At 29.2% G+C, this 26168-nt stretch overlaps 3 protein-coding genes across 4 annotated transcripts; 2 read left to right on the forward strand and 1 right to left on the reverse strand.

Annotated features, from left to right (window-relative positions):
- Positions 1-1371: 1371 nt before the first annotated feature.
- On the reverse strand, positions 1372-5646 carry LOC111687436 (N-acetylneuraminate 9-O-acetyltransferase). Its single transcript, XM_023449877.2, has 4 exons — positions 5331-5646; positions 5164-5260; positions 3428-4180; positions 1372-3296 (listed from the first exon to the last, which is right to left on the reverse strand). The coding sequence occupies exons 1-4, from the start codon at positions 5512-5514 to the stop codon at positions 1841-1843; spliced, it is 2490 nt and encodes an 829-aa protein (XP_023305645.2). The 5' UTR covers positions 5515-5646; the 3' UTR covers positions 1372-1840.
- A 745-nt stretch (positions 5647-6391) lies between these two features.
- Positions 6392-10393, forward strand: LOC111687435. The gene is made up of 4 exons (XM_023449876.2): positions 6392-6668; positions 7262-9274; positions 9551-9717; positions 9791-10393. Exons 1-4 carry the CDS (start codon positions 6527-6529, stop codon positions 10238-10240), a joined length of 2772 nt encoding a protein of 923 aa, XP_023305644.2. The 5' UTR covers positions 6392-6526; the 3' UTR covers positions 10241-10393.
- Positions 10394-11629: 1236 nt separating this feature from the next.
- LOC111687433 (vesicle-associated membrane protein/synaptobrevin-binding protein) lies at positions 11630-23948 on the forward strand. 2 transcript variants are annotated; one of them, XM_023449874.2, is made up of 6 exons: positions 11630-12163; positions 21732-21884; positions 21966-22084; positions 22236-22388; positions 22448-22552; positions 22632-23948. In XM_023449874.2, exons 1-6 carry the CDS (start codon positions 12094-12096, stop codon positions 22785-22787), a joined length of 756 nt encoding a protein of 251 aa, XP_023305642.1. In that variant the 5' UTR covers positions 11630-12093; the 3' UTR covers positions 22788-23948. The 2 variants fall into 2 exon arrangements, with proteins under 2 accessions (XP_023305642.1, XP_023305643.1); XM_023449875.2 differs by having other exon boundaries at positions 21966-22075.
- The last annotated feature ends 2220 nt before the right edge of the window (positions 23949-26168 follow it).

Here is a 26168-nt window from a genome sequence, read left to right on the forward strand (position 1 = left end):
TATAAAACGATTGGTCGGTCAGTGGTTAATTATGTTTCTCCAGTGTGGTCACCTTCGCTCAGTGATACCCAGTGGAGATACATTCAAATCTGCTAAAATGCCGCCCTAAGGACTGTAACGGGCTGCAAAATTACCTCGTCATGTTGACCAAACAGTTCCTCCTGGGATGTCATCGAAGGAGTCATCACAATTTTAACATCACACAGTTGGATACTCCCAGAGGAAAACATATGCAGATATGTACAGGATACACTGGATCAGTCCTCGTATCGGCAGTTTTGAACAACATTCATAGAGAAGCCATAAATTCCGCGGTCGCGTGATACCGCATGAATGTCGTACTTGGAGTTTGCTCATAGCAGATACGGAAGAAAACCTGCCGCAGAAAACAAGAGTAGTTCCTGTGCAACTACGATCGGGAAGGAGCAACAGGCTCAATGCCTACTGTTCACGTATAGACCGTGCCGTCCCCAACTAATGTCCTGCATGTGATCAGGACCCTCATTACACCCACCACATATTCAACTGATCAGCCAACCCTACTTCACTCTGTCCAACTGATTTATATACACATCGAGTTGAAGTAGCCCAATTTTTAGGCCTGGAGATTGATGTAGAACCACCCAATTTGATTATTTTGTAATTTTAGTTGTTACAGGAACATGGCATACAACGTTACAACGATACGACATTGCTTTTGTATTGCTCAATAATTTAAATACTGTAAGCGATCATTTTGAGAAGTGCTTATTTAGTTTTTTTCTTTATGTTTTAATTTTTACTTTTTATTAATCTTTGTTTTTTCTTTTCATTTCTAGTTTTACTTTTTATTTAAATTTTTTCTTTTTATTTCCATTTTTTACTTTTAAATAAATTTAAAAAAAAAAATAGATTTAGATGAAAATAAAAAAATGTGACTTACCTTTATGATATGATTTGATGTAAAAGCTTGATTGTAGAATTCTTGCATTATTTAAGGGAATCTTGAAATTTTGTTAAACTCTTGATTGTAGTAATATTGCCAAACCAAAGTTAAGGTCTTTTGAAGTGATTTGTTTCATTTAATTTCGTTTTTATATTTCTATTCATATAAACATTATTAATTTGTGCTTGTGACCCAAGCTAAATTAAGAGAAAAACAAAAAAATAAAATAAAGAAATTATTAATAAGTACACAAAAATAAATATTAATTACAAAATAATTAAGTGTTAAAGAAAAACAAAAGATTAATTAATATTTTTTATCACTAATTTAAAGATTACTAGAGTTTATAACTTTCTATAGACTAAATTGACTGAAATTTATGTTTAATTGTTGTTTTATTATTCGTAGTACTAATTTTAAGCTTATTAAGAAAATTTTAATGTTTATTTTTTTTTTTTTTTTGTTTTGCTTTAATTCTAGTTAAAGTTAAGGTTTTTTAAAAACACTTGTTAGGTTTTGTAACGCAAAAAAGGGGTAATAATTCGAACAAAAGGTAATTGTGCAGAAAACTGTGTTCAGTTTGATTTTGTTAAAGAAAAATAGAGATTTAATAAGTTGTAAAATTTAATAATAAGTATTTAATACTTAATTGTCCAAAATTTTGTTTTCTAGACCAAGGTTAACTTTACTAAATAATGAAAAATGTTTTTTCTAATAAACTGCAACTAAAAATAGTTCCTTTCGAATAGAAGTTGAAAGAAATTTCAAAAGATTTTAATCCTATACAAATTTCTTTCATTTCAAAATCACTGAACTTAGTTTTTATAAAAATGAAATTATACTAAAAACAAATCTTTAAATAAATAAGAAAACTCGAAAAAATTAAGTCTGAATTATAAAGGGAAAAGAACTTTCTCAAAACATACCATCAGAATGAGCTATTGGTATTAGGATTATAAGAAATATTATGAAATTTCGTGCAACTAATTTCCAGTCATTGGGCACTGCAAAAGGCAGTAAAATTTGTGTAATACGATGAACCTCATGCGAGGCGCATACAAATATAAACGAAGTAATAATCATATTTAGAGTGGGGAAGCCGGGCAGTAAAACTAAAACACCATGACGATCGGCCGCCAACCATATGTGATATTGACAGATAAATAACTCTAAAGAGATGCGTCCAAACCAGGCGAAAAACGTGCTGTAGCGGGTACGTAACATGCCCGATATATTACGTAAAATAATATAACCCACTATGGGTATGAAAACTATATATGAGTGAATCTCCTCACAATTTTGTTCGTTGCGACAGAGGAAAGAAAAGGCGGTATAAAAACCCACTCCTAGTAAAGCCAAAAGGGTTACCGTTATAGATGTTCTGCGGGAAAATAGATTGCCATGATTGTTATCATCGAATATACTATACTTTTGAGCTATATGAAAACAGGCGGCAGCAATCATGCCAAACATGACCGTATAACGATCCAATTTCCATTGATACCACCATTCATGTATATCATCATCGGTGGTAACGAATAGAGCCTTCCAGGGGCGTGTAACAAATATGCGCTCAAAAAATACCTCAGACATAAACAATATGGTGACCACACTAAAGCAACCCACAAATTTACCCACTAAATATAAATAATGTAAAGGATTTGATTCCACCGATTGGGCAGTTATACGTGGCGGCAAAGAAAGTAAAAAATATACCACACACATCCAGAACGACAAGAGCGGTACAAAATAGTAAAACTGATAAGGACGATTCATGCAAAAGCATAAAATCACTGTCATAAAATTTAAACGAAATATTACCTGGAAAAATCTAACAAAACCCGAATTGCCAGTTTGCCACATATACGAAAAATGAGTATAGCCCGTATGGAACAGATAACCACTGAGCAGCAATTTAATATGCATATGTATAGGTAGTACCCGATGAGCGCCAGTCATATAATAGATCAATACCACCAGCAATATCCAACCCTTAAGCTCATCTGATTGATCGCGATTGAGAACTTTGGTAAATTTTGAGTCTTCGGTAAAGAAAAGACCCAAGGCAAAAACATAACCTACCGGTATCCAAAAACTAAATTCAGAATAATACTTATTTTCTTTCATAAAGAAATTGGTACGATCACATATATAGAAATAGGCCATTATAATGCCCAACATAGCCATGGCCACTATGGGTGTAGTGTAGTCCATACTAGCCAGACTTAACGATGAAGAACCATTTGCTGACGCTGATGACATGGTGGCTGTATGAAGATCATGACGTTGTGGTTGCAGGGGTGTATACAAAGTATGACCGCGTAAATGTAAAAGCCAACGTCTTAGAAAAATGCCGCAGGTTAAAATTATGCTGAAATGGGACAAGAGAAATTTATTAAAAATTTTCTATAAAAATATATTTTATTAAAAATTAGAATTCGAATTGAAAAAGAAGTAAAACTAATACAAACTCTTATTACACACACACATAACACTACTCACCACACACCAAATACCGCATAGGTAACAATCTGCAAGAGCGTATACGGCTCGGCACTACTACAGCAGCTGCCATCATTATAATTCATATAATCATTACAATACATATTCAACATCAATTGAACATAATGCCGCAGACCCAATGAACACAACTTATAACCATCGACGGCACTATCTACCAAACCATTCGATATATGCCAAGCTGATTCCCAAATTGTAGCATCCGTATAACGAAATACGGTACGTGCAACACGATTCAAACGATCAATATCTTCATTTTTCACCAGCTTCCACATATCAGGTAATTTTTCTTCATTTACACGATCTTGTAGTTTCCATAAAACCTTTGATTTTTGAGTAACTAAATGATCGAATGGCACCAGGAGACGTGTTAGATTAACAGAGTATTGTTTTAAAAGTTCTTCGGTAACATTGCCGTTTAGGAAATTGCGATGAGTAAAACCCACTACAAAAACGGCACGCACTTCTTTGGTATCTTCAAATTTGGTAAGAGATTCAAGGAGAAAATCCGAAACTTCATTGGCAAATATATAGGTTGCTCTCATATTAAGTTTTCGATCTTCGAATTCTGTATCAATGGGTGGTTGTAAAAGCATTGAACCATTATCATCATCGCTGGGATGTAAATGATTGATAAATTGTTTATACAATTGATGTATGGAGTAATCGCCAATGAAAACGAAGTGATTTTTATAACTCCAAAAGGCCAGGTAACGCAAACAGCGGCGCGTATCGCTAATTAGAAATAAAGCGATAAAATATAATAAATTAATAGAATTTAATGAAAAAAAGAGATTTTCTGCAAGAGGGCTCATAGGGGAGAAGGAGTAAATATGGACCTATCCTTATAAATTTTGGTAGATGAAATAACGTCTACTTCAAAGTCATTTATGTAGATTTTAATCGTTTTATTAGTAATAATAAGTTAATTTTGACCTAATATTCAATATCTGAAGGGGGGGTTTATATGGGGGATATATAAAAATTAGCATTGTCATTTATTGTTCTATAAAACTATTTGTTTTGTTGACATTATAATACATTTAACGTAATTATGAGCCTAAAGGCCCGATTCAAGGGTACGGTTGTATGGGGGCTAGGAGAAATAATGGACCGATTTTAACCATTTCCAATAGCGTTCGTCCTTGAACCAAAAAAAGAGTATGTGCCAAATTTAATCAAATTATCTTGAAAATTGCGACCTGTAGCATGCGCACAAGGTTTACATGGACACACAGACAGACGGACGGACGGACGGACGGACATAGCTAAATCGACTCGGAAAGTGATTCCGAGGCGATTGATATACTTTAAGGTGGTTCTAGGACCAATATTTTTGGGTTTTACAAACTTCAGCACAAACGCATAATACCCTCCCCACTATAGTGGTGTAGGGTATAAAAATTCCATTGACTTTCTGACATTTTTTGCGCCAAAAAAACATAAACAATAAATTGCATTGAACAAAAATTATTAATGCCTTTATCAATTCAATTAAATTTATAATGAAAGAATGTTAATTCTTTGGGTAATTAATAAAAGAACATCATTTATAAATTAAATTTAAGCTTATCAACAGAACCACACAACCAATAAGAAACACGCATGATTTTTCCACTATAACAACACAATACCAGCAATGACTCATTTATACCCACAGAAAAACTAATTAATATTAATTAAATATAATAATTATTATAAATATTTAAATAACTTACGTTTGCGTGTACTTATGCATCATACAACCGTACGGTTGCCATTCATTATCACCTTTAAAACGTCCTTTCGACAAAAGCCATTGGCAGGAGTCACTACCTATGAAGAAGAAGAATGAGACACAGTTAAGAAATCTTATAATTGATTTTAACAACATTCCTTTACTTACCATATTGCCAATTAAGGATGCCATGATATACTATAAATCCCACAACAACAAATAAGGCCAATTTCTTAAAATTTGTAGCATTTAATTGTTGTATTAAATATTCTGCCTTTGTATTGCTGCTATTTGTTGTTCTAATTTCATCTGCACCATTTTGTAAGGCATTTAATTCAAACTCTTCACTCATTTCTAATGTATGTTATTGTGATTTTTTGTTTTTTATATTTTTTTCTTATTTTAATGCATTTTCTTACAGTTTTTCAAGTATTTTAAACACAATAAAAATTCAAAGTTTGATTGCACCAAGAGAAAAAAAGAGAAAATCCTAATATTTTTCTATTTGTTTACACACCTTTTCTTAATATTTTTTTATATTTATAATCAAAACAAAAGATGCAATAAAAACCGGTGTTTGAAAGAATATACAAAAACAGGGTTATTACTGAGTCAATTATAAAGCAGTGTTGTATTTTTGCCTTAAAAAATTGCGGGTTTTATTTACAAACTACTTTTTTAAGAAAGGTATAATAATTTTTATAAAAATATACATCTTACATTTTTTAAATTTAGCAATAATTTGTTGTTGGTGTTAATGTTTTAAACCGTTTCATATTCCTTTACTTTCGTTTATTAAAAAATCATTTAAAATTAATTAGCAACACTCCTACCAATGTCAAAATCAGAGAACTGCGCCGGCAGTTCGACTTAAAGCCGAATAAGACTAGCCGGCAAGTAATAGATAATTTTCGTTACATTTTAAATAATTAACAGATAACATTCCGGTATTTTACATTTACGGTATTTTACAATATAAAATTAATTTGTCTTCACGGACCTAGAGCATATAATATGTCTAGGTTATATAGCTTGGATTTGATACTAACTATTGGGGGCCATAATGTCACCACAATATATGAATCATTTAAATGAAAACTTCAAATGTTAAGGAGCACCACATAACAGGCTGGTATGTACATCCCCCAGAATGTATATAATTGTACAGTACAAAAAATTGTACAGTCAATTTTAATACGCCGTTAAAATTTATCGGCGCAGGACTCTGGCCGGAATAACAGTTGTTGTTTACATGTTGTGTGCCAAAAAACAAACAAAAAAGAATTGCAGTAATTTTTTTATTTTTACAAATTAATTTTTATAACTTAAACATTTAATAACCACTTGTAAAGTCAATATTACCGATGCGTGATTTATTTAAAACCCTAGATAAACTAAGAGCAGAAACAGCTATGGAATACTGTGATGAATTTGATGGCATCAAGTCCATTATGGAATATTGTAATAAACAATTGAAACCCTTTAATAAATTGCATTTTCGAGGAGGTAAGTTATTGTTTTATCAACACATGCGTGACTGACTATATATGGATTTGCTTTACCATCAGTAGGAGATTTTACATCAGTATACCGGTCAAAAATGAATCGATGACTGAAGATGGAAGGCATACTTAGCAAATAATTAAGATAGATAGATAGATAGATAGATAGATAGATAGATAGATAGATAGATAGATAGATAGATAGATAGATAGATAGATAGATAGATAGATAGATAGATAGATAGATAGATAGATAGATAGATAGATAGATAGATAGATAGATAGATAGATAGATAGATAGATAGATAGATAGATAGATAGATAGATAGATAGATAGATAGATAGATAAATAGATAGATAGATAGATAGATAGATAGATAGATAGATAGATAGATACAGTACAACTTGTCTAGCTTTTTATTTTACGAGAGTGCAGTTATTGATGGGGGTAGAAATACAGCTTCAAAAAAGTTTTCTTGCAATATTCAGAGAAGCATCTTTCAGATCCCTAGAACATTGAATGTAGAGCCAAGAAAGTTTATACATAATATATTATACTAATAATTTGTTTGTTACTTTTAAACATAATCTTCACAGGTAATGAATCCTTTATAAATGAATTGGTCAGACGTCTACAGGAATATTTAGTAGAACGTGAACTACTCGACAATGAACATAAAAAACCATTAAGCGACGTTAAGAAAACACAAAAATTAAGGAAAATTTTAATGTTTCTAATGCTCAACACAGATGCTACTTATAAGTACAATCTAAAAGATGATCCCGAACTAGTGCATGTTTTAGAGATATGTCCCTTAATGCCAAAATTTTTATTAGTCACTTTAGTGTGGGAATTACATTTGGAACAATTCTTTTATGAAATGTTATCTTATGCTCCTTGCTGGTTTACATTTCAATATTTTGAACCAGCCACCGATTCCCTCAAATATATAGATGATGCCTTTGAGGTTTTAGATAAAGTAGAGCAGTTACTTAAATCCATCTTCATCTCTATAACACGTTCCGAATTAAGGCTTATGGATAATGTAGATACACGTATTATTCACAATAAACTTTATGATTATGCCATGAATTTATTGCGTTTATTTTACACACCCGATTCGGAAAAATTTAAAAATTTTAGCAAAAAAAAGTCATATAAATATGCGGGTTTTGCTTTAAAGCATTTGCTCGAATTGGTTTTATATACATTTGATGTTTATGAAAATGCGGATAAAGCTAATCCTGCAGAAGATTGGCGGGAATATGATATTTGCAAACAATTACTAAAGAAAACTGAAGCAAATAAAGAATCAAAACATTTAAAAGAACAACAATTAAAAATTATTACCGCCTTATTAAATGCTTTACAAACACAAGTAATGTTGGTTAAAATTGACATTTTCATTTACTGGGTAGAAATTGATTTAAATGACAAAGAAAATCTACAGGAAGTTATAGGCACCATGGCCTTTCGAGTGGGAGAACGAATGTTAAGTAATAAAACATTTGGTCATGATGTACACCAACAATTAAAGGTAATAGAAATCAGACCTAAAACTTTAGAGGAAATCATACGTGATGCCACAATAGGAGAGATTTTGAATAGCCTCGACAATGGTCAATTGGAATATAATATTAAAAAAGTCTGGTTTGATGAATTACTCAATCGCACTGTGGCTTTAGGTAACGAGGAATGTTTGCAGTCTATTAAACAAAATATTAAACTAATGACCGTGGAGCATTGTTTACAAATATTAGATTTTATAAGACTAGAAATTATACGTAATTATCAAGAGAACCAAAATGAATCTCAAGAAGATATAAAACTTAATATGGAAAATATGGATATTGAACCGGAAGATTATGAGGAGCTAAGTGATTTAATATTAAAAGCTTTAGAAAATTATAATACCGAACAAATACTTCAAGTAATTAACTATCAATGCAAATTATATGGCTTTAACTCGACATTATTTGCGCGAACAGATATATCTTCAAGGATAACAGAATTTCTTAATAGATATAATGGTGTTAATGACATCTTTGATGTGCAACAATTTCTTATATTAACATTTGAAAATGCCGAATTATCTTGGAAAAAGTTCTTTGATATGGCCTGCCATAATCTGGCTTTAATCAGCAACTATTGTTCTACCGTCAAACAATGTCGACCACTAGCGAATAATTATTTTCTGCCACAACTTTTGGGTGTTTTTAATGATTTAACTTGCCTGGAGCAACGTTATTTTCCCGCCCTATTATGTGAGATATATTTTACACTCTACTATCCCGATAATAAAACAGAATTTCTTAAGAAAATTATTCACAAACATGTTAATCAATATTTGGATCAACAACAGTTTGAACATTTATTACCATTGGTTAAATGTCTTAACTTAATTGGCTCCTATGGTGAGTCTCAGTCAAATAAACCTTTAAATTTTGGAGAAATTACTGCTCCCGTCCTTTTGATGGCGGCCCAAATTATGGATAAAGCTAGATGGGATTTGATAACATACTCGGATGTCAGAGATGAAATTGTACGCGAATGTATACAATTTATACAGAAGACTTCAAAGAAATTTTTACCAAATGCTACTGAAAAGGGTAAGAAAATAATATTTATTTTATTTATTTTCGATATTTTTTTTTTTTTTTTTTTGAAATTTTAAAAATTTTATATATTCACAAAAAATTTTTGAAATTTTTTGGTTTTTTAAAAATTTTTTGAAATATTCTCGTTTTATAGCAAATGTTCCATATTCTCCCTTTTTATAGAAATTTTATAGAAAATTTTCTTTTTTATAGAAAATTTTCGAAATTTTATAGAGAAAATTTTCAAAAAATTTTGATAATATTGTAAGAATTTTTTAAATTTTCTAGATCGCAAATGGATAACAAAAGTTATAAAGGATTCATATAAACCACTCACCCAGTATTACTTTCAAAAATATTCTCTAACTCCCGATCAAATACCCATAGAATTTGATAGATTTTTAATACGACTCGATATTGAAGATAAATCTGAAGCGGAAATGTTTTTAATTATAGTAAGTTAAACTTTTTCTTACAGAATCCTATTGTTTATTTAAAATAACCGATTTTCTTCCTTTTCATGCCCAGAACTATGTACGCTGTACTATGAAAGAAACCGAATGGTTGGCACGCAGTGAACGTCTTTTACCCCATATATCCGATGTTATGATCATACTAAGTGGCGTTGTCAATGAAACTGAAAATCCCAACTCTATTAATAACTATCGTCATTGCCTATCGAACTATGCGAATATAGTACAAAAATTTCTATTGCCTCAAATAGAAGATGACAATAAGAAAATTGAAAAATTAGAAATAAAAGTATTGAAAATCATTTCATCGGCACCCGAACAAATCTATGAAGAAACTTTTATGAGTTTTGAATCTTTACTATTGGAGATAATGAAAAAATGTGGTCATCCTTTAGAAGAGAATATAATAAAAAATATACGTAAATTTGTGGAGAATATGAAGGATTGTAGTGCGAAACAAATATTTTTGGATAAATTTCAAGGACTAATAACTGAATTGGCTTAAGATGGAAATATTAAGGTTAAAGAGTAGAAATTGTCATTCCTATATCTACACTATAAACCAGTTTTGTTAATTTTTTTATATATTTTGATGAATTACAAAGTTTGTCTTTTACTTTTATAATAAAGTACTGGAAGTAGTTTTTTGTTATACAAATGAATAAGTTTTATTTAAACAAAATCTAGTAAAGTTAAAAAAACGTTTTTGGAAAAATGTTAAAGATTCATCATTTTAAAGGAAATGTTTGAATTAGGGTTCTATAAATCGACTTTCGAATAATCGAACAATCGACTTTTTGTCGAAAAAAGTCGAAGTCGACTATTTTGTTCCAAAAAAGTCGATAACTCGATTATCGTCTATGAAAAAATCGAAAAGTCGACTTTGTAAATAAAAGTCAAAAAAATCCAAAAGTCGAAAAAAAATCGGAAAAAGTCGAAAATAGTCGGAAAAAGCCGAAAATAGTCGGAAAAATTCGAAAATAGTCGAAAAACTTCGAAAGAAGTCGAAAAAAATCGGAAAAAGTCGGAAAATTCGAAAAGTCGACTTTTCATAAAATGCAAAAAGTCGACTTTTCGTTTTAACTATAGATCCCTAGTTTGAATGTGTCTTTATTTTATAGAAAAGTTTTCCTAAAAAGAACTATACGATATTTTAGAAAATGTTTTAAACTTTCTTTAGATTGCAAATTTTTACAAATTTCGCTTATTGTAATAAATGTTTATAAATTTCCTTTTTTTTAAATATTCCCTTTTTTATAAATTTTTCGAAAATTTTTCTGTTTATATCAAATTTTTGAACTTTTTGCTATTTATAGAAATTTTTGTAACAAATTTCAAATTTTTTATAGAATATTTTTGAAATTTTCTTCTTAAAAGTTTTAAAAATCCTAAAAATTTTCTACAAATTATAATATTTTCAAGCAATTTTTAATTAATTTGAATATTTTAAAATTTTCAATAAATTCTATAAGATTTTTCGACAATTTAATTTAAATTTTAAATTATATATATATTTTTACTCATTTTGTTAACTTTACTTTTATTTCTTTCACTGTTAAACTAAAAGCAACCCTGTCTCTTAATATAAACACTTTACAAACACTTCCTATTACAGCGAATTCACAACGAATCATTCAAATCTTAGAGATGCCATATGTAACGTGTCAGTTTTAATCTATATAAAATTAGCCTAATAAACAAAATATTAATCTATAAACTAATAATCTAGCTTAAATAGTAGTTTTTTTTTAATAAGAAATTAACTCCTAATGATTTTTTCCATCTATACTTTCAAATAAGTTATTAACATATATAACATCTCACACAATCTGGCAACGTATTGATGACGCATGCGAATTTGCCAAAAATAATTGAAGCAAAAAGGAAAACTGAAGAGAGCAAAAAAAAATTGATGTGAAAACGCAAAACGGATTATAGCAAACTGGAAAAAATTTTATTTTGTGCGTTTAAGCAATTAAAATAAATTGTGCAAATTTCAGGAAAATATAATTTGCATTTAGAAATACATAGATTAAGAGTTGTACTCTTTTTTTAAATGCGATAAAAAATCAGTGATAAATACACCCGGCGTGTGAAAACGAAAAGAAATCAAAATCCGTAAAAAGCTAAAGACAACGAGTTCACTTTTTTTCTTCTGTTCGACTTCGAAGCACAAAAATTCCCCTGCAGTCATACGCAGCGAATAAAAACGAAAGCAAAGAAATCTAAAAGCAGAAGGGAGAAACCAGAGAAAAGCAGCAGCAGCAAAGACAAATTAATTGAATTTTTGCAAAAAAAAGGAAAACTAATTTTCTTTCGTATTAATTTAAAGATATTTTAACTGAAAAAGAAAACAACATGGCCCTTACTGAGGACCAGCTTAGAGCCAAGCTAATCATTGACCCACCAGGCGAGTTGCGCTTTATTGGTAAGTAAAAAAAAAAGAAAAAAATGGAAGAAGAATAAGCATAGGAAAAAACATACATAATAAGGAAGCAAAGTCTTGAAGGAATAAAAAAAACTATTCCAATGAAATTGCCTTAGCAAAAGTAGCCAGCGAGCAGACATGCCAGTGACAGAGCCTTTGAAAAATTAATAAAAATTCAATAATTTTAATGCTGTTACTAATTAATAATAAAAATTTGTAAATTATTTAGGAATGTCGTCTTGCGTCTGCATACTTTGCTTAGTTGTGTCGTCTTTCCTCGTCATTTTGATTGTAGATGATGACAATGTGTGCGTGTTGTTTTGGCGATTCTTTTTTAATACCCTACCCCATACTACAGAGGCGAGAGTATAATGAGTTTATGCTAATGTTTGTAACGGTTTAAAGTTTATCAGATATTGGTTTTGAAGCAATTAAAACAAATCCGTTTGTTTAGTTTTGAAGTTCGTTGCACAACTGATTTTAGGCCCAAAAAAGTTATGGCGTACTCTCATAAATCCCTCTGAAAGTCATTAACATTAAAACAAATTTCATAACAATAGTAATCGCGGTAACCAATTCAATAATGATCGGACGTAATAATGATTCTAATCAGAACTCTTTACTGAACCCTCTTGGTGTAGAGTATTATATAGCCTTAATAGACTATAATTTTTTTATTGTTTTTTGTTTAATTCTTTGTATTTTGTCTAGATTTAGAACATTATATTCCTCACTGGGTTAGAAGGGCGTATGTATTTCTTTTATATTCATTAGCAAACCAGAAATATGAAAACGGCAAAAAGAAAAAAAAACAACAAACATTCGCTTTCATTTATTTTTAACTTAAAGCATTCCAAGTTGTTGTTTCATTTTTATTAGATTTTGTGTTAATTTTTTTTACTAAGAACCATTTAAACAGTGTCAAAGTAAATAAATTATTTTAATATGCTGTTTATTTTTGTTTCTTTTAGCTTAAATGAATAATAAATGATTTGAAATATATATTTACGGTGGCGAGCGTTCTAAGAATGAATAATTAAAGGTTTTCTGAATCTTTAACGGTAGATTCTATTCAACAGTTTCTTTTATCTGTTGTTATTTAAAGTGATCTTTAAGTAGTGTTTGAATTCTTTTCTTTTATAGAAATTCTTGGGCATATAGTATACATATATGTTATAGGATGTTATTAAGTTTATGGGCAAATTATTTAATATTGTTTTGATTTTGTTTTCGTGAGATAAGGTTTGTGTGTAAATTTGTTTGTATAAAACTTTTTTAGCGGATCAAAATGCATTTTATTTATTAAATTAAGGCTAGTCTTTTATTTTCGGTAATTTAATGATTAAGGGCAGGCTTCTTACTACTCAGTTAAACTATTAGATTAAACTCGGATTAAATTTAGGCGAACTTTAACCGATGATTGTGTTTTTTAGGCCGGGTTTCTTACTCATCAGTTAAACTAGGCTTAACTTGCTGTTAGATTAAACTCGGAACAAATTTAGGCGGGCTATAACCGATGATTGTGTTTTTCAGTTTTAGATTTAAGCTCAGTTAACTTTGTTAGTATTGCCAAGTTTTCACTCAAAAACATAAACAATGAACAGCTGTTTTTTGCTGTTCATTGTTTATGTTTTTGAGTGAAAAATGGAAAATTTTGGAAAAATGTAAAATAAACATTTAAAACAATAATAAATAAATCAAAACAAATCAGAAAATTACAATTTACTTAAAATATTAAGTTTTTGTTCTTCCGAAATCATTGTTTTATTGTTTTTGTTAATTATGTTTTCTCACTTAAGTTTAATTGGCCAATTACACTCAGTTAAACTAAGATCATAAGTAACTTTAATGATAACTGAAAAACACGAAACATATATTAAACCAGATTTAACCAAAGAATGAAGATTATCTTTATCAGAAAAACTCGCCCTTAGTTATGGATTTAAATTCAGTAAACTTTGTTAGTATTGCCAACTTTTCACTCAAAAACATAAACAAAGAACAGCTGTTTTTTGCAAATATGTAATACATTTGTAAAATGAAAAATTTTAAATAAACATTTAAAACAGTAATAATATAGATAAAAAAATCATAAAATTACTATTTACTTAAAATTTTAAGTTTTTCTTCTTCCGAATTCATTATTTTATTGTTTTTGTTGATTGTGTGTTCTTACTTATAACTTAGGTTTAATTGGCCAATTACACTCAGTTAAACTAAGATAATCACCCCTATTCTGCATTTCGATTACATTTGCGAATTCAGTTACGCAATGGTCGAATAATGTTATTCCAACAAAAAACTGAATCGTAAGAAAAAGAAGAAGCAAATCCATTTCGTCTCAGTTCATTACGATTGTTTGTATTCTGCATTTCGTCCGTAATTCGAATTGGCGGAGAGTCAATGCAGAATACCAAAGTTGCCAAACGGAGAAAATTTCGATTCAAATTGAAATGCAGCATAGGTGCCAAAAGTAACTTTATTGATTACTGAAAAACACGAAACATATATTAAACCGGGTTTAACCAAAGAATGAAGATTATCTTTATCAGAAAAACCCGCCCTTAGTTAGTTAATTAGTTAGTTGGTTTCTCAGATAGATCCTCAGTTAGTTAGTTTGTTCGTTCGTTAGAGAGTTCTTTAGTTAAAACTTTGATAAACGGTTGTCAGATCTTACAACGTTGGTAGAAAAAATGTGTAGAAATTTGTCTGAACTTTTAATTTATGTAAGTAGACATGCTTTTTAAGCGTTTTCTATACATTTATTAGTTAGGTGTTTCCGAAAATATACTTAGGCCTTCATTGGTGCGCTCTTTTGACAGTGTCTTAGGTAAGAATCAAATCCACGATATCCTGTCTTACACAGAGAGTTACTCTTACCCACCGGAGACCACATTATTCTTCAAAAAATTTTACACAGATAATTTTTAAAATTTACATTTATTTTTCAAGTTGTTAAAACTTATTAGTACATTTTTATAAAAAAAAAATATTATTCAATCGCTTGAAAACTTTATAAACAAAGCAAAACCTGTTTTTTCTTTTCATAATTTCCTTTATCATATTTTGAGGTTAAAGTTTTAAGCAAGTGAATTATTTGAACATATACTATACGAACAACGTATGTTATAAAAAGTTACATACAAATATAAAGTGGGTTCATGTGTGACGTGTGCCTAACATTTATTGTTATTGTTCTTCTTCTAGTTGTTGCTGTTGTTGTTGTATACCTTAATTCATTGTATACTACAAGTATTTAAAATAAATTTCATAGTTCTCTGAGTAATTACTAGGTTAATATATTCTACATTTTGTTTTTGTTTATTTGTTAATATTAGATTTTTATATTCGAGGAATTTTATTTCCAAAGTAAATATTTAGTGGGTTTTATTTTTGCAGTTGTTAGGGTTTTGTGGGTTGTGTAAAGCAAAATAACATAAAAAAAATCAATATACATACATATCTACTACATTCAATTTGCAAATGCAACATTTGTGTATAGTTTTTTTAAAGTCAGAAAAATAAAACCAAGAAACCTTACATTATAATAAAGATAATTAAACAAGTATGTCTTAAAAAAAACTAAACAATATTTTCTTTTATTAATTTAAAAAAACGGTCTGTCTTTGTTAAAACTTATAACAATTGTTACATTAATGTATTCAGTCAATTGAAGAAGCATGCAAAAGAAATAAGTTTTAAAATTTTAAATTGTCAAATAATATGTTTGAGTTTGTTGTTTTCATGTTTATACAATACTTGTATGTATATATTAAATCTTAGGTCATTTACTTTTCAGTTTATATTATTTTTGTTCGTCTTGTTATAATTTGTCTTTTATTCTTTTGCTTTTTTTTTTGGTGCAAAACAAATAATGTTGTCATCGTTTATGCAACACGTCGTGTTCTGTTTTTATATTGTACGATTTAAATTTATATATTCCCATTTCTATACTAAATATTTTCTTTTATTTTTTACTTATTTTTTTCCACCATATTTTTCTATTTTTCATTCTATTTAAAATTTTTTTTACATGTTTTCAAAATTTTGTTTATTTTGCAAACACAGTAGTTGTGTTTTGATTGTTGTTGCTAATAATTATATTGCCACATTTATGATTAATATTTTGTTGCGTTGAATTTTAACCTTATCTATCCCTTTAACAACCAAAGAACCACCCACTCAGTCATTCACTCACTCTATTTTGTTACACTAATGTACGTAAGACAAATTTCAAAAATCATATGGCTGGCCTGTGTTTGTAGTAGAAATGTTTTGATTTGTTTTTGTTTTTAATTTGGTCTTTTGTTTTTTATTTAGATTTTGTTGCCTCTCTATAAATGAACCTATTTCTATAGTAGAAATAGTGTGATTCATGTTTTTTTTTAACGTAATGTAGCAAAATCAGTAATCTCCACTTAAAGATAATTTATAGAAATATACAAAACAAAAAAACGTAACCTGGAATTTATGTATTTTGTTATAAATAGTATGTAGTGAACTTTTTGTCTATTTTCATTCAATATATGAAAAGTTCATATATAATTCATATATAATTTTTTTGCAGTTTTTAATTTTCAACTTAAACATTTTGAAATTAAATTTCAAATTTTATAAATGGAGTTTGCTGCCTTTGTTTCTATTTCACTAAAAAAATACACCAAAAAAATAAATATTATATATTTCTTTTTACACCCTCCAGCCCTATATAGAGTACATGCTTGAGAAATAAAGTATTTTCCACTAAATTTTGTGTTCATTTTTATACCTTACACCACCTTAGTGGGGAGGGTTTATTGGATTTGTGCAAATGTTTGTAACGCACAATAATATTAGCCCTATACCATCCTTAAAGTAAGCAATCGACTCAGAATCATTTTCTGAGTCGTTTTAGATATATCCGTCCTTCTGCCCGTTCATGTAAACCTACAGGTCGTAATTTTGAAGATAATTCAATGAAATTTGTTACATGATCTTCCAGGGACGAAGCCTATGGAAAATAGTTAAGATTGGTCCATTATTTCACCTAGACCCCATACAACTGAACCCCCGAATAGGGATTGTAAATCTGTAATCAAATCAAATCTCGCAATTTTAAAGATAATTAAATAATGTTTGGTATATGATTTTCTATTGTCCCAGGGACGAAGCCTATGGAAAATGGTTAAGATCGGTCCATTATTTCACCTAGCCCCCATACGACTGAACCCCCGAATAGGGATTGTAAATCTTGTAATCAATCGCAATTTTAAAGAAAATTCAATGATGTTTGGTATATGATCTTCTATTGTCCAAGGGACGAAGTCTATTGAAAATAGTTAAGATCGGTGTATTATTCCCCCCATACAACTGAACCCTCGAATAGGGCTTGTAAACCTTGCAATCAAACTACAAGTCGCAATTTTGTAAATAATTCAATGAAATTTGCCATATGATCTTCTAAGGTACCGTAGACGAAGCTTATTGAAAATGGTTAACATCGGTCCATTATTTCACATAGCCCTTATACAACTTAACCCCCCGAATAGGGTTTTCACGTTCATAGTTATGTTTAATATACTAGATAAAAAGCTGCAAAACCAAGTTTTATTCTAGCCTTGATGACCTTCATGAACACCATAATTAAAATAGGGCTTCATTTGACCCTAGCCCCTATAAAATCCCCCTTCAAAATTTTACTTAAATGTTTTATTCAACAATAAATTGCTTAAGTATATCTGAGGCAAGGTACAACTTAAATGTTTTATTATGAAAACTTAATCATATTCTACTTTTTGAACAGGTGTAGGGTATTATATGGTCGGCCTCGCCCTTCTTACTTGTTTTATATATAAATTTTTTTCTATTCTTTGGTTTTTGAGGTCGACAAATATTAAATGAATGATGATGATTCTTTCAAGTTCTTTTCATTTTTTGCATTTGTTGTTTCTTTTTCTTATATTAAAAAACACACTCATGTTACGTCTTCATGCTTACTACACCTGCTACACCTGTAACTTATTTAGCGTGACAATTTAATGGGCTGTTTGATGTTTGCCAACACTTCTAGCTGGGGAATTAAATTTCAAACATTTTGAAACGCGATCCATTAGTTGACTTCTTTTACGTCATTACAAATACATATTCTCGAGTTCGAATAAAAAAATTTCTTTCTAAATTGGAAATAGTGTTTTTTTAAAATTTCTTTTGCAAATGGTGTAGTTACATGACTAACATAAAATGACGTCTTTTAGCCACAAAAAATATATATATAGTCATAAGGGTTTTGCTTTATCACATACATTTTGGCAACTTTTGTCTGATAGTAAAATCTATTATAAATCAAATACAAATCATTCTTCTCTTCTTGCTGTATTTGTCCTTTTCCTCTAAAACTATCAAACATTTATTTGTTCATTGTAAACTTGTTCCACTTTTAATAAAATATTCTTATATTTTTTTTCCATTCTATTCTATTAAGAATATTTTGAACACCTTCTTTTCTTGTACGTTGTGTTTTTAAGTGCCTCTTGTATTCTATTTTTATTGTGTGCGGTTAAAATGTGACAAAATTTGTCTTGGTTTTTTTTTTTCAAATCATATTTAATAATTTAATTTTTTGTTGTATTATCTAAGATTGACTACAAATGCATTTGTTACTTTTTTCCTTGTTCTATGTACAAAGTATTTAATATGACGTGTTTATTAATTTGTCATTATTATAATTATTTTTTCTATTTTTATTAAATTTAATAATACATGCTTCAGTTACCATAATCTATAGTTTTTTATAGGTTTTAATATAAAATTGTAAAGTTAAAATCTAATCACACCCATTTAGATTATCAAAAGTCTAATCTTTATACAAATATTGTAATGACAATATTAATTTTGTTGTCCTCTTATAATCAATTTTATTACTAATGCTTCGTTCACACCACCGAAGAAATTACCTCAAATTTCTTTATAATATGTATTTATTTACACAGACACATTTACAACCGATGTCGTATCGTTGTATTTTCATAAACATTTCATAAACATTTTTAATTTATTTTTTTTTTTTTAACAAAAACAAATCAATTAAAAAAATACGACATTCTACATTACAACCATACAACACCGATTGTGAATTGATAAATATGTTTTCATTTTCATTATTAGCAAAAAACAATGGTAAGAACTTTTGCGAACGTAGTAAGACCACTATGTCCATAGTCATGAAATGGGACATTAAAAGCCGTGATACATGGTTATCAGATCATACAACGTTGTCAGTAAAATGTTCAGAAAATGTCTAATAATCGTCTTAACTTACAATTTTTCTTTTGGAACGTTGTCAGAAAAACCATCACCGAAAATATTGCAAGATAAAATTTTTAAGTTGATAGTATTATTAAACATTTTCCGCACATTTTACTGCCAACGTTGTAAGATTTAACAACCGTGTATAGATAGCATTAGCTACGTATAGAAAGTAGCATAAGCTACGTATACAACGTTGTCATATCTTACATATCTTACACATTTTACTGCCAACGTTGTAAGATCAAACAACCGTGTATACATAGCATTAGCTACGTATACAAAGTATTATAAGCTACGTATACAACGTCGTCATATCTTACAACATTCTCCAAAAACAATAGTGTAAAGTAACGATTTTTATTGTACAATGTTGTCAGAATGTTGCAAGACAAGTAAATTGTAAGTTGACAGGTTATTAGACATTTTTGGCAATATTATATAACCGTGGTACACGGTTGTCAGATCATTTTCTACACATTTTACTGCTAACATTGTAAGATCTAACAACCGTGTATACATAGCATAAGCTACGTATACAATGTTGTCATATCTTACAACTAACAATTTTTGTTGTTCAAGTTTGTTAGAATGTTGCAAGACAAGTAAATTGTAAGTTGACATGGTTATTAGACATTTTTTTGCAATATTGTAAGATCTACCATGACACATTTGCTTTATAAAAGTGTAATTATACCAACTCTTAAGTTATAGGGCATCACAATGGGACCGTAATCACATGGAGCCACTCACAACTTGTTTTGAGTGGCAAATCTTTTTACCTAAACCCAAACTCTTAAGTTATGCTCTTTAGAAGAAGAAGTACATGTAGATTAGCGTTTATGCTGCTTGGGTACAAGTGGTGACATAAATATAACGTCAACCAAGGCTCTGGAAACAATACCCATTGAAGGATACATATATAAGATACAAGGCAACACATACAACCCAACGGCTCTTAACTTAAGGCGAACTGACCAAAAGAGGTAGTATACTGGACACATTAAAAGGCTATACACAATAATCGGACATGCCCGATCGCTTTTTAAATACTTAATATGTTGCGAACTTTGTAAAACTGATCCCATATAGAAGGTCATGGTCAAACGGGACATTAGAGCAAGGATGACCCTAAATTGTGGAACAAAGTAGTTCCAGTGTTCTATATTAAAGGCCCAGAGACTGAAATAAACAGGATTTCATCATTTCGTTTCCACGACAATTGGATCTACGTTACGTAACGACCCGGGTCGCACTGAACCAAAGATTGTCTTCCCAGTTACAGATTTTTCTTCAGGAATGAAATATCGGTCCCAGGAAAACTGTTACAACAACAACTGTTTACCTAATTACAGAAGGAAATTAGGGTGATCAGGGGATAAAGTCAAATCTAAGACCATATTGGAATATAATAATCTTATCCTGAATATTATCACAGAGGTAAAGGCCACTCGGTAATAGAACCACAAGTAACAAAGAAGTATTACCTAACGAGAGAAGGACGAGAAAACTTCTCAAAATAAGCAAGTCTTAGGTCACACTATCACAAAGGTAAAGTTTGCATCATATGGGTGTCAGGTCACTTGGTAATAGAACCACAAGTACCAAAGGAGTAGAACCTTAGGAGAGAAGGACGAGAAGCCTCCTCAAAATGAGCAAGTTTGAGCTTAATCGTATTTGTTTTAAGTTTATACATAGGATTGTGAGCTTTATAAAATAGGGCGTGCGGATTTAGACGAATGTTGAGCATGTAGAGAAGCTCTGGAGCACTTTCTTTGTCATTGTCAGGCTTTCGCCGATCTTAGTTAATTAGTTAGTTTGAAAGGTGGATGTATACACATCAAATCCGAAGAAATACACCTAGGCCTCTATCGGGCCTGTTGTGCGCTCCTTAAACAGTGCCACGGGTGTGAATCGAACCCACCACATCCGGTCTACCAGACTAGAACACTAACCACTAACCTACCGGAGGCCATCTTAATATGTATCTTGGGAGTGATCACAGACAATGTTTGAAAAATTCTTAGAAATTAGGGTTTCTGTACAACTAATGCATTCAGTTAACATTATATAAGGTTTTTGTTATTCCATGAATAGGAGCGCGCAACAGTTCCGATAGTGGCCTAGCTGTATTTCTTCGAATTTGGTATAAATATTAAGACAAAAACTAAATTTTTCAAAAAACTCTAATTTTTAAGTATAAAATTTTTTAGATAACAAAAATTATTAAAATTTTTTACTTTTTAACAAATCTATTAATCACATACTTTACACTTATTTCAAGGTCCATTTACTAGTCCAGTTATAACAACACTTAAACTTACGAATCCATCGGACGAAACCATTTTGTTTAAAATTAAAACAACCGCTCCAAAACGTTATTGTGTACGTCCAAATTTCGGTTGCGTTTCTCCAAATGATAGCGTTTCTGTTGAAAGTAAGTAATTTTTGTTGCTGTTTTATTTGCAACTAATTTATTTATTTAGTAATAATATTTTATATTCAAACTCATTTACAGTTTGTTTGCAACCCTTCAATTTTGATCCTTTCGAAAAAAATAAGCATAAGTTTATGGTGCAAAGTATTGTGAGCCCCTCAAATGAAAAACCACAGGATCCCAACAAATATGTAAATATTGTAAATATTTGTTTTTTTTAGTTTTGATTTATTTTTGTGTTTGTTATTTGTCTTAAAAGTGACGTTATTACACAAATGTTAAGTTCTTATAAATTTGTTTAAATATTTTTGTTTGTTTTTTTGTTGTTGTTAAATATCCAATCAAAAAAAGTGGAAGGAATTGCCACCAGAACACTTTATGGATGCCAAATTGAAGTGTGTTTTTGAAATGCCAGAGGGACATCGTGAAGAGACAGCAGCAACCGCTGTTAAAGCTGTTAAAACTGAGGCATCGTTACCTCTTAAAGTTAAGAATGAAGAAAAGGTTGGTTTTAGTTGGGGTTTGAAATATTTAAGTTATTTGACATGAATTGTTTGTTTTAGATCCTTAATCTGGATAATTCGGATCAAATTGAATGGCAGACAAATGAACTCAGACAGTTAAGGGAAGAAAACAGTAATTTGAGAAAAGAATTGTTGAAAGTAAAGGTAAGTTGTTTTTTACAATTAATTTTTTTTAAATTTTGATTTTTTTTAACAATTTTTTAATGTTTGTGTTTATTTTCAGGAGGAAATAATCAGAAATCGATCTTCACCTTCTAAACCCCCCATGGGTGAACCCTATACTCCTGTTATGGCTGAGAATCAAATTCCAATGTTTTATATAGCAATTGCTATTGCTGCTGTAATTTTTGGTATTATATTTGGCAAATTTGTACTCTGAACATCTAACTAAAAGATGCAGAAACAAAAATGAGTGTTATGTTTTTTGTGTTTTGCTAGCAGTTTTAAATAAAAATAAAGCTGCATGTTACAGAAGAAAAATAATAATAAAAGAAATTAAAAAAAAACAAATTTGCAACATACAAAATTCAAAAATAATAAAAAAAATCAGTAAAATTTAAATAAAAAACAAATTTAAAATCTTAAGAGAACAGCAGCAAATATTTCAAAAGAAAAAAACAAACGTAATATAAAAAAAAGAAACTCGTATAACAAACAAAATCAATTTACCTAGTTAAGTGTAAAGAAAACAAAAACTCATATTTCTTTCTTTTTTTTTTAATAAAAATTAATTAAACTTTTTACGTTTTCACTTAAAACAAACGAAACCTAATTTAGCAAAAAAAGAAGAAAAATATTTCTATTGCTGCTTATATTTTGTGTTTGTTTAAGCTCTCTTATATTACTTTATTCTACAAATTCTCTTTTTTGCTTTATATTTTAAAAATTATAAATAGTTTTCTCCCTAGTTTGCCGCATTTAATAAAATCATTACAACAATAACACTTAATATAACAACTAGAGCTTACACAATTTGAAACATGGCTTTTGCATTAAAACATATATTAACTGTTAAAAAAAGATATGTTTTGCTTTCTAAAAATTGTTTCTATACTTCTGGTTTAATAATTAAAGAAAAAAATTAAAAATAAAATTAGCACAGTCCTATGCAAACTTTTTAACTTGAACTATAAATAAAACTTACAAAAAAAAAGAAAGAGAATAAATTTAGTAAATTTTTAAAATTAAAGGTTTTGTTTTCTCAAGTCTAAGCTAATCATTAAAAAAAATCGATTAAATTAAACGTTTATAACACTCCTTAGGCAAGTAAAGTTAAAAGAAACTACAATTTTTCAACTGTTTAGGGGAGTGTTTATTTTTTTTTTATTAAAAAACTAGTTTTATTGATTTCTTTGTTTAGTTTTAAGTTTATTTTCCTTTTTTTTAATCACTAGGGTGTGTTTTATTTAACTGTGTTTTTTTATCGTATTTAAATTAATAATTTTTTGTTTGCATTTCTCTATACACACACAATTTTTTTGTTTAATTTTTATTATCTTGAGGCTGCTGGACATTAAATAAACAAAAAAAGTAAAAAAAATATAATGTAAAGCTAACTAGCAAATAAATTACAATTTTAAATGAAGTATTTTAAAGCATTACTTTAAAGCACTGCAATCATTACAATTGTAATTTGTTGGCTGCTAAAGTTTTGTTTTTTTTCTTCTTGCATACACATACATATATGTATATTTCTAACTTTATTTTTCTTTAAACACGTTACTCTTTTTTTTTCTAAATTAAAACAAAATATAAAAATAAATACCATAATTTGAAAAGAAATCTTAAGAGAAACTAAAATATACATATAAATATATAAATAATTAAATATAATAAACTCTGTGTAATGTGTAATTTCTATTTGAAGTTGATCCAAACAACAAACAACTCTAAAACAAAAACAAAATCTACTACATATAAAAAAGCAAATAATTAACAAAATAATGGTTTTCTTTGTTATTTTAATCTTAAAAAAAAACAAACACATTAATATCAAGCTAAAAATTAATAAAAACGAAACAAAATTGCAACAAAAAAAAATTCTATAATTAATTACTTTTATTATGAGTTTGAAATTGGCGCCCTTCCGCATACATTTTCTTTTACATTTATTGCAACAACAACAACAGGCTACTAAACATAAATGAAATATATAACCAAGATTCATCATGATTTATGAATAAAATAAAAAAAAAAACAAAAGATAATACAAATATTTAGTAATGCAATCAGAATGATGTTTCTGTAACTATATACGAGAATTTGATGAAGTATAATAAAAAAAAAACTGAAAAATTATTAACAAAAAATTGTGATTGTTTTTCTTGGTCAAAGTGTTAAAAAAAAAACAATTAAAGAAAGAATTTAACGTTACCACGACAATTCGATTCTCGATTGTAAAAGATTGGATGTGACTGAATGATCATCCCTGGGGGAAAAAATTCCGATTGATACAGCTGTTGCTGTGTTAACAATCGTCCAAAGAATGTTAACTCAGCAACAGCTGTATCAATCGGAATTTTTTCCCCCAGGGATGGACATTCAGTCACAGCCAATCTGTTGACATGTATTTTAAACATTGTTTTCATAATTTTGTTTGTAACAAATCCAAGTATTGGTCGTAGACCCACCAAAATATGTATAAATCTATGTTTGCTTATTCGATTGTATTGCAATCTAGCCAAACGATCCACAATATACCGATATATACCCTCTTAAGGCAAATCTCTTTGTCGTTTAAATTTAAGATACATATTAAGAAAAATTCACCTAAAATGATTAACTCTCTGGACTTTTTTTCACTTTTTTAAAATTTTAGACAATTTTTGACTTTTTTTTTACCATTTTCGAGTTTTCGACTTTTTTCGACTCTTCGATTTTTTTTAACTTATCGACTTTTTTCGACTTCTTTTTGACAATTATCTGATTGAAAAACAACAAAAACCACAAAAAAAACATTCTAGCCATTTTAGAGATTTGTGAATTTGTTCAACTTTTTTCGACTTTCGACTTTTCGAGTTTTCGACTTTTTCTGACTCTTCGACTTTTTTTGACTTATCGACTTTTTTCGACTTCTTTTTGACAATCATCTGATTGAAAAATAACAAAAACCATAAAAAAACATTCTAGCCATTTTAGAGATTTGTGAATTTGTTCAACTTTTTTCGACTTTCCGACTTTTTACGACTATCGACTTTTTGCGACTTTTCAACTTTTTACGACTTATCGTCTTTTTTATCTTTTTGACTTTTTCTGACTCTTTGATTTTTTCCCACTTTTATTTACAATTTATTCTCGAGATATTGACTTTTTTGTAACAAAATAGTCGACTTCAAATTTTTTCGACAAAAATTCGTTTGTTCGATAATGAATAATTTTAATTTAATCCCTAATCTTTCACCTAAGGATTAGCCCTAAATGTTTAACCTTGAGACCAATGATTACTTTTCTAAAGTATTGAAAAACGTTGAATGCGAATCTGCCTCAAAATTAATGCAATATTTTGACTTTGCTGAGATATCATTCGTTGAAGTTTTAGCTGTATTTAACAGTGGTTAAGCCTTTATTTTAAAGTCCACAAATTTAAGTTTCAAAGGACATAACGCGGTTGTAGCGTCTCAAATATGGTAAAAATGGTATATATATTACTCCTCTTAAAAAGGATTCTGATCAATCATCGATATTTCTATGAGTAACAAATATTGTAAACATAAAATTTTTAAATTCTAACGGTTTTTATTGTCATTAAGCATAACACCCT

This window comes from Lucilia cuprina, chromosome 3, assembly GCF_022045245.1.
Source record: "Lucilia cuprina isolate Lc7/37 chromosome 3, ASM2204524v1, whole genome shotgun sequence".
Taxonomy (NCBI): Eukaryota; Metazoa; Arthropoda; class Insecta; order Diptera; family Calliphoridae; genus Lucilia; species Lucilia cuprina.

Coding starts and splice junctions, on each gene's coding strand:
- LOC111687436 (XM_023449877.2), bottom strand. CDS start 5,514: ATGAGTGAAGAGTTTGAATTAAATGCCTTACAAAATGGTGCAGATGAA. Junction 4,181..5,163: donor ATGCATAAGTACACGCAAAC/GTAAGTTATTTA, acceptor ATTTCTAATTAG/CGATACGCGCCGCTGTTTGC. Junction 3,297..3,427: donor TATGCGGTATTTGGTGTGTG/GTGAGTAGTGTT, acceptor GTCCCATTTCAG/CATAATTTTAACCTGCGGCA.
- LOC111687435 (XM_023449876.2), top strand. CDS start 6,527: ATGCGTGATTTATTTAAAACCCTAGATAAACTAAGAGCAGAAACAGCT. Junction 9,275..9,550: donor ACCAAATGCTACTGAAAAGG/GTAAGAAAATAA, acceptor TAAATTTTCTAG/ATCGCAAATGGATAACAAAA. Junction 9,718..9,790: donor CGGAAATGTTTTTAATTATA/GTAAGTTAAACT, acceptor TTTCATGCCCAG/AACTATGTACGCTGTACTAT.
- LOC111687433 (XM_023449874.2), top strand. CDS start 12,094: ATGGCCCTTACTGAGGACCAGCTTAGAGCCAAGCTAATCATTGACCCA. Junction 21,885..21,965: donor TGATAGCGTTTCTGTTGAAA/GTAAGTAATTTT, acceptor ACTCATTTACAG/TTTGTTTGCAACCCTTCAAT. Junction 22,553..22,631: donor AAGAATTGTTGAAAGTAAAG/GTAAGTTGTTTT, acceptor GTTTATTTTCAG/GAGGAAATAATCAGAAATCG.